Genomic DNA, 13,805 nt, shown 5'->3' with positions numbered 1-13,805 from the left:
CTTTTTTGCTTATTTTGAGCCTTTGACATGGTGATTCTATTGGACTATGTAACTATATAACTCACCATACAACATAAATGTCCTTAGTTATCCAAATAAACACATCTGATTCTAAATTAATTTTCAATCTCGGAGCTCCGAAAAAACGCGTCCGACATGTTTGGCCTCGTTTTGGTTTTCTCCTTTTTACCAGCATGACGACCATAACAATGATGAAACCATCTATTAAGCATCACTTACAACTATCCATACTACCTATCCAGTCATAAGCTACGGTATGGGTTAACGGACAATATAGCTTATAATGACACAAATAGAGTTACTTCTTCGTGAGTCGTGAACACACCAGCATGATTTCAAACTATGAAGCTCATGAATATCATAATGACTTCCACCTTCCTACTCAGAAATTCATAAACACCAGTATGACTTCAACTAGAGTCTTTGTCTTCGCTGGCCAATATTTATGCGAAAAGCTACAGAAACAAGCTCAGTAGCAAACAGTTTAAACATAAACCCGGTTTAATGGCACTAGATAGACGCCAAAGATATAGAATGTTTATCAATGATTGTTAGGTACCGCCTTGGAACGGTCAGTCATCAGCATGACTATCAATCCCAAAGTCATTGAATATCGTTGTTCATAAACAATGGCTTGAAACTATATAGCTCATGAATATCAAAACTACTTCCATATGATTAAGTTCTCACCAGCATGACTTCAAACTAAAGACCTCATTAATGTCGAAATGACTTCAATTGATCTTCATCTTCGCTTTTAAAAATACAATCAATATGGTAAAAGCTCATAAATATCGCATGAACAAAATGAAAGAAAGAATTTATTCTTGTCAAGAAATACAAATAAATCGGTTGCAAAATTGCTTACATTGGATAATGTTTTCAGCTGGAAATATGCGTGTAATTTGATACGAAATGTTAATTTATAAATAAGAGTATATGACATTCTTTTTGAAATTGTAGAGGAATTAATTTATGTTGTAAATATTTTCAAAATATCAATATTGAACATGCAAACTCATTTTTCCATAGCAAGTCCATGAAGTTGAAATAAATAATAATTATTAAGGTTCCCTTTCCCAATCGTTTCTGTTTTACAAAAAGCCTAAAAATACTACTAAAGTTTTCTTTAATACGAACGCATGTAGTATTTTCTCGTTTATATTATAAGCGATTTAGAGCATTCAATTATAATTTACGCACGTACTACAACAAGTACAAACGTGTATTTTATTAATCACACCAACAGCAGTTAATGCACAAGCCGATGATTAACGGTAAACTATTATATTAATCTATTATTAACTCAAGTTTTGAAACGCATATAATGCAACGTTTCAGGTCAACGGTAAAACAATAAGCAAAAAAAAACGTCGACGTCGGCTATTTATTTGACATTTGGTTGGAGTTGTAATATAACCATATCTTAGTCAATTCAATCAATAGTCCGATTCATTGAACAAACACTTGCCCATAATGTGAAGGGAACGCACTTTCATCATGATAAATATCGTGAAAATCTATGATAGGCCATTTTATTTTCAAGCTAACCGCACCAAGCCCTTTTACAAATATTTTTTCTTAACAGATCACTTTATTTTATCGTATAATAAAGATATAAACAATATATAACACAACCTATTTATATAAATTGATAAATATTATAAAAGGGATCAAACGTGAGATATTGGTCATAATAATTGTGTTTGAACAAGCTTTTTTTCATTTCATTGGAAGTTTATTTTTTTCCAAAATAATAGCTTTAATCAATCATAATGTCACTTTGCAAAAACAATGTTTAATAATCATAATGTCATTAATGATGTCATCATTTTATTGGAGTTACATCCCATCATAATGGATTATTGACACAAAGTTGTCTGTGCAAACCGGTTTTAAGTGCATTTTCAACCCTTTTGCACTAAAAAAATAAATTGCCATTTTCAGATACAACCTTTTGACAAATATGACTTTAAATGTATTTATCCTTAGATTACAAAGCTAATATTTTGGGATATGATATACCCCTGGAAAAAAGGTTTAATAAACTTAAGGTTAATGAGACTTTTGTAAGTGTACGTTACAATCGCTTAGCCCGCGGCATAAACCTTTAAATTAAAATCAAATTACTATGTGAAAAATACCCTAGGCAAATCGATTTTCGATGGTCAAGATATGAATGTCTTTTGTTGTTGGCTGTCGTACTGTTTTTTGCTCAAAAACAATTAACGTTAACCACTATGATAAAGTGCTTTCAAATAATTCTGAATACGTTAAACTAAAGGAAATGATAGTAACTAATTTAAAAGAGGGATATATCTTAATTATAATTGTAAGTATAAGTTGAAACTAGCATCACTCCAAGACCGGATTGTTCTTATTGGTTTTGTTTCGTTAAAGCATATTACGGTAACCGATTTACAAATAACGTTTCCAATGTGTAATATCTGTAACGGTATATGTTTACACATATTTTTCTACTCATAAAATCCTTTCATATGACATTCGAAGAATATGGTGTTACCAGGCATCAATAATTCACATATTTGTATGCCTCTTCTTATTCGTACAGGTTTATTTCGTATGCCATTGTTTTATTATTTATTTCAGTAATGCGTTCAGGTACTAGCATACAAAAACACATACAATGAACATTAGCATTTTAATCGAAGCAACAATTAATTACAATGCGAACATTTAAATTAAACAAAATACAGAAGTAACATTATATTACTCAAGTTAAAAGCGTAACACTCGTAAATTATTTTTTTAAGGAAATATGTCTTAAATATTTTGAAATTTAATTGACTAACCTCTTTGTATTAAAACTAAATACTTGATCGACTTACAATTTCTTCTATAAATAGAATTAAGTTTTACAATCTGACACTAGTATCGTACATGTGGATTAGATGCTGATTATCGTTTTCAAATACTTGAGTCATTTCCCAATAGCTGACTGAACTCATTTGTTTCCACATACATATGCTAGAAGTCATGATTCAAAATTGTTCATTTCTCTCATTTTAAAATTCGACTATATGTGTGACATTGATTAAAAGCATTCCTCATTATTTAAACGAATATTCATTCTAGTGCTAAAGTACATTTGCGACTAAAAACTAAAAATAACGAGTTGCTCTCAATTATGTTAATACACAGTCAGTCACTGGCCTTATTGTCATGCATTGTCACTGATATTACTATAATGCATATTCACTGGCTCATTAGTATGTATATCCACTGGCCTTTTTATCATGCATTGTCACTGATATTACTATTATTACTATTATTACTATTTTTATTATTATTATTATTATTATTATTATTATTATTATTATTATTATTATTATTATGCATATTTACTGGCTCATTAAATATTATGCATATTCACTGGTATTATTATCATGCATTGTCACTGATCTTGTTATAATGCATAATCACTGCTCATTATTATTCATAGTCAATGGCTTATTATTATGTACAGACACTGGCTTTTTATTATTATGCATAGTCACTGATCTTATTATTATGTACAGACACGGGTTTATTTAATGCACAATCTCTGGTGTTATTATTATGCATAGTCACTGACCATATTATTATGCATAGTCACTGATCTTATTATGTACAGACACTGGTTTATTGATATGCATAGTCACTGACCTTGCCCCAATTTCTCGAAACGCCTTAAGTCCCCTATAACAGGATTAAGCTAAGCTCACTATTTTTGTTTTTCATTAATTTGCCTAACATTAACTTTTTTAAGAGTTTTTATACTTTTGATAGGAATTATCTTTATTATAATCACAATTAACCATTTTTCATTCATCCAAATTTGATTTAAGTACGTAAATCCGCTTATTGAAATAAGCTTCTTAAGCCTGTTAAGCTTAAGAAGTTTCGAGAAATTGGGGCCTTATCATTATGCATAGTCACTCATTTTATTATTATGTACAGACACTGGTTTATTATTATGCACAGTCACTTATATTTAGAGAAAAATAACACTCGTTGGTGATGGTTTAAACTGTTTACTACTGAGCTTGTTTCTGTAATTTTTCACATAAATATTGAAGTAAGATTATATTTTTAAAATATATTAATATGAAAAAATATAGGAAAACTATGAGAAGTGGATTTGGGTACAATGAAATTAGAAAAAAGTCTGACCAGTTTAATATTAAACTTAAAGATACTGTTTCACCGCATATCATGATTAAACTACAACACCCTGAAATGAAATATATATAACAATTTGAAGACAAATACAACAACAACACAAACTGAATAGCGGAGTTGAGGCTGTTCCTTGTATTGCGGCTACTGAGGCGAAAGAAACAAAATTAACACTTTACAACACTTGGGAATTTTCGTTGGATTTGATACACGATGGAGAATCAAGCCATATTATTTACAAATTTAATGGAGCAAGGGTCGTACTCATAAAGCATCTTAAGTCATTTCCTAACTGAAGTCGATTTCTTAAAAATTTAATAGTCAAATTAAAAGAAATGTAAAGGTGCTTTTAAGATTAATGTTGAATACATTAATGTATTTAGAAATTATTAAGTTAGTTTTTCATATGACCAGTGAGATACCGAAATTAGGAAAGTGACTTAAGGTGATGACTTAATATGGTACATTTGTACTCACTAAACCGGATCTCCACAAAACCGGAATCCTCGGGATACCGGACTTTTTTCAGAGTCCCGATTTTACCCTTCTATTTTCAATGTAAAATAATCCCTACAAAACCAGAACCTCGGAATTCCGGATACCGGACAAAAAATCGAGAAAATTTGTTAGTTGTCAACGTAATTTTACCTCACAAAACCGGACGTATATTTTTTCAAACATGTCAAAATGATTTTGTTTTTATTAGGAATTCGAGAATCGCGTGTCACTTTGTTTTGACAGCCGGTGCGCCGTTAAATATTGCACCTGAGATGTTAACTCGATAATATCGTAATGATGATTGCACTATGGATTGACTGCCGCGCGATAATTAAATGGTAATCAAACTTTTTAAAAGAAAATTGATTGAAACATTAACTTGTTTGTTTCAGAAAATAAAGAACTGGAAACGGATATTAAGTGATTATTTTGGAGGGTTGTTTTATTTAAAGACTTCTATGATTGAATCAAATTAGAGCGGTGCGTAAATTAAACTATCAAACATACTTAACAAGCATCAAATTACGCGAGTTGTTTTATTTTAAGACTCGGAAAAAAGATGTAAGGCTGTAATTTTATTTCTTAATATTTAGTTCCTGTCGTGTTCACCATTTCTATGGTACTCGTCTCTTGCAAACATAATTGTTGTTTTTTATCAGTAAACCAGTTAGTTTGAAAATAATGTTTTACTCTGTTTTGCTTAATAGGAGGATATTTAAGAAATATTTAATTTACAATAGAATAAAATACATTGAAAGAATTGTTCGGATTATTATCTTTTCAATCAAATCAACTCCTGATGAAACACGATCATTTTAAAATGATTGTTCATTCAACTTCTTAAAACATCGGTAAGATATCGATTTGTGATCAATTCGTTCAAGACATTTTAAATTATTTATCTTATGTCTAGTGAAACATATTGGAAAGCGATATGTTAATGACAATACTGTGACATGAACGATAAGCACGTTTTAATAGAATATGTATAAATATGGTCAATTATCGTTGAGGATATTTTGATACCCTAGTCGGGTTTGTAACGATATTTTTCAATCCGTATTTCACTGTAAAGTCAGACCATTTAGTGCTGTCGTATTTTTGATCACTAAAATAATTAATGTTAAAATCACCAAGAATATAATACTCTACATTACTAGTATCGGCAATATCCCTTTGTGAGTCAAAAACGATTTGCACTGTTTGCCAATTATTTCTAACCAAATTGATTCAATATCAGCAGACTCTATATTATATCCTCTTTTATATTTTAGATGTTCTTGTATATAGACTAAAAGTCCGCCGCACTTTTTATGGGAACAGTCTCTCCTCTTGAAAGTGTAATGTGTTATATGAAGCAATTAATTCTGTATATTTTTTGTTAAAAACGTTTCACATAATCCTAAAAAATGAGGGGAATTTTTATTCTGTAAATGAAATTTTATTTCATCAAATATGATAGCATATGCTGAATATTAAGGTTGGCGAAACGGAGCCCAAATCCAGTACATTTGAGGCCTGTTTCAGCCGTTAAGGTATACTAGCATTTCTTATCTCTTTTACACGTGTTAGTTAATGAAGTGATGTATCACAATTTCGTGATCTACCCTCTACATTTTCTGCATAATGGAAATTTTTGTTCTAGTTCATGGATGTTATGCCATATATGTCCATTTTGTCAACGGGAAGTCTGCCAAACCGCATCACTGTATTCGCCCGACTGACGACTGACGACAGTTCGAAACGGATTTTTGTTGATCACTGCAGGGCATCCGCCTTGCTTTAAATCCATTTCCGCTCAAATGCCAGTTGTATTGTACAGGTGTTTTCTGGTAGCTGCCGTACATTTGCGCAGTACTGCATCCACTACCGCTTGATCGCAAATAATACGATTCTGGATACTGTTGGTAGTCGATTAACATCTCTCCGTCACTGAAACCTGTTCCGCCTATCCGCCAATTGTGATATACTGGATGGTGTTGATAGTTACCGGGCATTTGCTCCGCACCGTATCCATTTCCGCTCGGCTCTCCTTGCTGCGATCCAGATCGTCGTTGTTTATCATATCCGGTCTCGTATCCTCCTCTTCCATGCTGGCTTTTACCGGAAGTCCATTTGTTCACGTTCTCACACACACGCACATTTATAGTGTGTGGTACGGGATGCTGGTGGTAGTTACCGGTCGTTTTCTGAGTTTCCCAAGTCCACTTTTGCTTGGATGTTCATTGGTTGAAATTCGATGTTGCCGGTAGTTCGCGGACGTCTGCTCAGTGTCAAATTTGTCACTGGGGTTGAGTAGTTGCCTGAAATTATCAGACCTCAGTCCGGTTCCATATCTGTTTTCGCCCGAGGGTTTGGTGTGCGATATTTGTTGTTGCCGGAAGTTGGCGAAAACGGATGTTGACGTATGTTCCCGGACGTCTGCCCGATTCCAAATCTTCTATCAGAAAAGTCGTTTTGAGCAATAGAATGCCCGGATGTATGGCCTTTTCTGTTTCCGCTTTGCCCTGATGTCCGTCGAACGAGACAGGAAGCTGGCTGTTGTTTTCTGTCCATAATCCTTGACCACTCCGCGTCAATGGTTGAGCGTGAGAGCTATTGTTTGTTCGCCAGGTTGACGGTTGGATATGTAACATTTTTAAGTTGAAAATCAACCAGTAAAGACTCGACGCGCAATTGTAACGGCAAAAGACGAGTTTCAGCACTTGACAACGTCAACAACAATTGACGTAATGTTTCTTGCGTTTAAGCTGTGTGAACGCAGCAGTGTACGCGAGTTAATTCCATGAAGCGCGCCTGTGCTTCTTAGTCAAAATGCGATCAATACTAAATTTATAATTAATTGTCGCGTTTAAAAAACGCTTTACAGAGCCTTGTTCAACAATGATGCCGGACTGATTGTAGCCTTATTTAAAATCAATATACGTTTGTCCTGATCATTGATAATACTTGATTTATGTTAACAAATTATTCGCTATAGACAGTAGCGGGGCATAGAGGGGCATGTGCCCCACCCCAAGTTGGCCGGCAAATGAACCCTAAAACACCTAATATTAACTTTAATAACTGATAACTTAACAATTTAAATGCCGATAATATATATATTATTTATGTGTTGTACCAGGCTTTTGCAGACCATTTCTTAAAATTCTTAACGACTACAATGCAATTTGATGACTATCATATCCTAAGCTTGTAATTAAACAAAACAAGACCAAATATGTTTGCAACTGGGCATTTAATGAAAATGCCATAAAATATAATAAAACATCAGTTGTACGAACATATGGTACACATTGATTACTTAACTGGTGGCAATGAAAATGCACTAAATGATAATTATACATCAGTTGTACGAACATATGGTACACATTGATTACAAAGCTGACGGCAAAAAAAAACTCCAGCCAGATACATATACAGTATAAAATAAGTATCTAAATAGAGACATTAGACTTAAACAAAACCCCTACGTTTAAGTCGAGAAGAACAATTATTATACAAAACAAGCGTGTATGGCAAATACAAACAGGCTGCAAATAGAGTAAAAATTAAGGATTCCTTATCACCATATGAACTTTATGCTAAATTGTGGTGGACGGGAGGCGGTGGATTTTTTTTTAAAATATTAGTTTCACGCGATGTTCATTCGCGGAAGACAAAGAAACATTGGTAAATGATTTTCATTGGATGGGTATAGCACGTGACGTCAGGCAATCTGATTGGCTAGCGCTGTCTGGTTAATATAGACGGATACTCAGCCCGACAACACCGACAAATAACCAAATCAATGAAATCGTACACCTAGCAAACTACATAAATACTTTATATATATATATTTTATGTATATATAAATATTGAATTTTAGTGTAGGCACTTAATAAGATGTTAACAAGTATTACTGAATCAATGATTGAAATGCATCAACGAATTTAAACGTGTCATTTCAATACCACATTGAAATTAAAGACGCACTATTACTCCCAAATAAGATTTATCACATCTAATACGATTGTTTCAATGTTCCAAAGAGGATGAACAAAAATCGAAAACAATGGTGCTTTCAAAGGATGTCGAGTTTAATTTTAAAACATGTGCAGAAAACACGGTATTGCTATCTACTGAGTTGATAGTAGATCGCAGTAAATCTTTTAGCATGCACCAATTATTTAATATTTTTGTGTTTTCAGCTATTAAATACACGGTTATAATATTGTTATCAGTTATAAATATTCTCCATAAATGCATTATTTAGTAAGTAGTTGAGGAATTATCACTCAATATGTATGTTTGTTGTACATGTGTATGTATTGATTTTGAATAAGTGTGCCACTTTAAAGTGTTTAGGGGTTTTGATGGTTGTTCCCCAACTCTACTACCCACTAACGAATTCCTTGATCCGCCACTGATACATAGCAATCGACAGCCACGATAGATGAAACTAAAGTATTCTCTCTATGAAACTTGCGTGATAAAGATGGATTTATTCAACAAGGTTTATTCGGAATTTGACACAATCATAACAAAAAAGCGTTTTGTCGCCGTATCAATGATTTTGGTAAGAACCGTGAATTACTTCCAAATTTAAAGCGTGTTTTATTGGAAAGAACAGTATTTTATTAAAAAAAATATTCAAAAGAAAGTTAAACATGGTGTTAGAAGTCGTATTAGAGCTTTAACAAAAAATGTAAGCGGATGTGAACGCTCGTCTTTTTTATTCGGACAATGCCGTAACTCAATGTAACTTTGCGCCTACTTCATTTTAAATAATGATTGGGTGTAGACAAAAGTTGGTAAGTTCGATATGTTATTCCTGCATAATTGCACACACATTTATCAACTCGAATATAGCTGTACAAAGGACGATGAAAAATGAAACGTCCTGCAATTAACAAATAACAATGTCTCAGAATATGATATACATTATCGAATCACATATTATCTTACATAATGTATTGTAAACAATGACGACAACGTTAAAACTTTCATAGAGTGAAATATACATTTAAACAACTGATGTTTGTCAAACAATATGCCCCCCCTCTCAGCGCCATGTTGTCAGGATTATATGGACAATTGAATGAAATATACATGGACCGAAATGACAGCTGATTTGTCACTGACTTTGGATGCCGTTGAGGCAGTTTTAAGAGTATGACCATTCAAAGTTTGATCATAGAGTGTGTTATTACCATAACCTTTGACTCTATGACCTCAAAATCCATAGGAGTCATCAGCTGGTCACCAAAAATCTAACTGTCAAGTTTGAGGGCCATGGGTGCAGGCATTGACAAGCTATCACACAGACAAGCTTTTTTCGTTTAAGGTCACAGTAACCTTGAACTTTGACCCGATGACCTCTAAAAGCATAAGGGGTCATATACAGGTCAGACACAGCTTCAAGTCAAGTTTGAGTGCCATGGGTGCAGGTATTGTCGAATTATCACTGGAAACATTTTCGTATTGAAGGTCACTGTGAACTTGACCTTTGACCCAATGACTCCTAGAATTAATAGGGGTCATCTCCAGGTCAGGCCCAACTTCCATGTCAATTGTGATGATCATAGGTTCAGGCATTGTTGAGATATCACTGGGAGAAGATTTGTTAACTTTTTTGCGTTAAAGGTTACTGTGACCATGACCTTGGTCCGATGACCCCCAAAGTCAAGAGGGGTCATCTACTGGTCAGGCCCAACCTTCATGTCAAGTTTGATGACAATAGGTCTAGGAATTGTCGTGGTTGCTTTCAAGGTCTCTGTGACCTTGACATTTGACCCCTAAAATCAATAGGGGTCATCTACTGGTCAGACCCAACCTCCAAGTCAAGTTTGAGAACCATGGGTGCAGGCATTGTTTTATTATCACTCGGACAACCTTTTATCGTTCGGTCACTGTGACCTTAACCTTTGGACCAATGACCCCTAAAATCAATAGGAGCCATCTACTGGTCAGGCCCAACCTTCAAAGTCAAGTTTAATGGCCATGGGTGCAGGCATCGTCGAGTATTCACTCGGACAACCTTTTACCATACAAGGTCACTGTGACCTTCACCTTTGTTCCGATGACCCCCAAAAACAATACGGGTCATCTACTGGTTAGGCCCAAACTTCAAGTCAAGTTTGAGGGGAATAGGTGCAGGCATTGTCGAGTTATCACTCGGACAACCTTTTACCATTCAAGGTCACTGTGAGCTTAACCTTTGGCCCAATGAATCCTAAAATCAATAGGGGTCATCTACTTGTCAGGCCCAACCTCCAAGTCAAGTTTGATGACCATAGGTGCAGGCATTGTCGAGTTATCACACGGACAACCTTTTACCATTCAAAGTCACTGTGAGCTTGACCTTTGGCCCAATGACCCCTAAAATCAATAGGGGTCATCTACTGGTCAGGCCCAACCTCCAATTTAATTTTGAGGGCCATGGGTACAGTATTTTAATTAAAAAAATATTCAAATGCAGAAAGTTAAACACTGTGTTAGAAGTCGTATTAGAGCTTTAACAAAACAATGTAAACGGATGTAAACGCTCGTCTTTTTTATTCGGACAATGCCGTAACTCAAGAAATATTAAATAAGGAGTTATCAGATTTAGTTTAAACGTTATTTATTTTTACACCGATTGGAAAGAAAGTTAAATGAAGTTACACTAAGTCACTATCGTTGTCACGATACTGCGCGAGTGTGTGGTCATGTGTTGTAGGGGAAACCGGAGTACCCGGAGAAACCCCACTTGTCCGGCTTGGTGACTACTAACCAAACTCACATGCGCCCAGGCCGAGAATCGAACCAGGGTAGCCTTGGTGAGAAGTGAGTGCGCTTACCACTGCGGCTATGAGATTTGCTACACATGTGCGTAATGCCACTGGAACTATGTTCACTGAGGTATTTGTGCATGTCTTTGAGCTAAGGCCAATGTTAAAGTTCTTGGACGCAACCACCGAAGACTACGACGATTGTCACGCAAATATATAAACGATAGCTCGTATTTCTTTAATTCCTCAAATTTGTTATGAAACATTAAGTCTACGCCGCTTTCGAAGCCCCACCTTTGGTCTTTTACCAGAGTTTGATTGAGAGTTTAGTTTCTCAAAACACTTTGAAAAACCTTTTCACAAAACCGCCGCCTGATGGGCTCTTTCAAAACATTATTTTGGAAACAGGTTTGTAGAAGTGTTTGAGGAAACCTATCACTTATCAAACTCCGGTAATAAAACGAAGGTGGGGCTCGTTAAGCGGCATAGATTGCAATTTGTTTCATTCAAAATGGCAAAGAAAAAGAAAAAGATATCTTTGTTTAAAGTCTTCATTAACAGCAAAACGTTCCCATCCAACGTAGGACTTGTGACGTAATTCATCACGTGGTATACACACACTGATGGCAATTGCTCTTTAACTAATGGCAAAATTTGAAACTTTTATAAGATGTTGTGTCTTGTTGCGCTAAGTGTTTTGAAACCTTGACCGTTGCGCCTTCAAACAGGGTCCTGATTATTGTTAAGGTTTCCAGGAACCTACAGAGATATCGTATTAATGGAACTGCAAGTCATTTATAAAGACAAAATATGTGTAGGATTTGTTTGATACATAAAAAACAAATATTGAGATATTGAACATGTTGAATAAAAAACCTTACGAAAACCTTGCCATATAAGCATTGTAATGCATCAGCATTTTTTTCAGATGATGTGTTTTGCTTTTTGGATCTTCTCGCCCAATTCTTCACCGCGGAGTATCATGCTCATCAACTCCATTCCAGTCGAAAGTGACACCGAATTCACCATGAAACCCTCTAAAGAAAATCTTATTGCACCAAATGCATTGCACAATACTACCTTTTATAAAAGCATTGTCCAATATGTTCATGATCAAAGTCATGTGGAACATTGTTCAAACAGAAGGTACATTATTTACCGCTGCAACGCAGGCAAGCTTTGCGGGGGAATCGGCGACCGACAGAAAGGAATCATTACCGCATTTCTACTTGCTTTACTTACAAAGAGAACCTTCATTATTGATGTAAGTTATCCATGTAAGCTGGAGACGATTTTGAGACCCAGTTTATATGACTGGACGACTTGTAAAGACTATGCTCTAAGTGTCCCAGCCGTTGATTCAATTTCTCTTCATTTATTACGCGATCACACATTTAGAACTAAGATTTCAAAACAGGATTTTCGACAGTGGAATAATACAGTAGTGTTCATTATGCTGAACTGGTTATCCTTTCCTGGAATACGACAGCATGATGTTACAAAAGCTATGAATTTGTTTACTGATATCACGAACGAAGAAGCAATCAAAGTTGTTTTGGAATCATTGTTTAAACCAAGCCATAGACTGGACACAGAAATCAATGCATTTAACAGAAACCAAAGGCAGGGCCGTCATCTTGTTTGTGCGCATATAAGAACAGGAAGGAACCCTTCAATACCCCTCGATTCGAAATCAGATAAAAGGAATCCAAATGTTTCAATCATATTTGCATTCCTAGAAAAATACGATACCCATGAAAATGTGATTTATATTGCAACAGACGCAGATGAAGTTAAGAACAATAGTTATTTGACTTTTAAGAACGTAATAACTCTTAAAAGAAAAATTGTGCACGTTGATAAACTAGGAAATATGCAAATGGATACAGCGTGTGAAGGATATTTTACAGCTATCTTGGAGCAATACATTCTGGCTGGTTGTGACACCTTAATTCTCACACACAGCAACCTTGGATTCATGGCTGCCTATGGGAGAGGAGTTGTCGATCATTTGTTCTTGTATAATAAAAAGAAAAACGTAATTCAAAAAGCAAAGACTTTGGAAGATATATATAATGTATTTGGCTATATATAGAGAAAATGCCGTCGGATATATCTTTGTAAATCGGTTTAAAGCTGCACTCTCACAGATTGAACGTTTTGACAACTTTTTTGTGGTTTTTGTCTTGCACCGAGCCATTTATTTACGAAAATGCATAGAAAATAGTGATATAAGACTGCTGACACAACATCAGATCGCAGGTTTTCATATTTATGTTTAAAATTATTGTTTAATACATCTTACTTAAAGTTTTAATAAAGCTTTTAGCTATAAAACATTAAGTTTTGAACGGA

The 13,805-nt window shown here is 34.7% G+C and overlaps 1 protein-coding gene across 1 annotated transcript; it reads left to right on the top strand.

Annotated features, from left to right (window-relative positions):
* Nucleotides 1-12,432: 12,432 nt before the first annotated feature.
* Nucleotides 12,433-13,581, top strand: LOC128230782 (uncharacterized). Its single transcript, XM_052943222.1, has one exon. The coding sequence runs from the start codon at nt 12,433-12,435 to the stop codon at nt 13,543-13,545; it is 1,113 nt and encodes a 370-aa protein (XP_052799182.1). The 3' UTR covers nt 13,546-13,581.
* Nucleotides 13,582-13,805: the final 224 nt, after the last annotated feature.

The sequence above is a fragment of the Mya arenaria genome, chromosome 4 (assembly GCF_026914265.1).
Source record: "Mya arenaria isolate MELC-2E11 chromosome 4, ASM2691426v1".
NCBI classification, from domain to species: domain Eukaryota; kingdom Metazoa; phylum Mollusca; class Bivalvia; order Myida; family Myidae; genus Mya; species Mya arenaria.
This window is presented reverse-complemented; position numbering and strand designations above follow the sequence as displayed.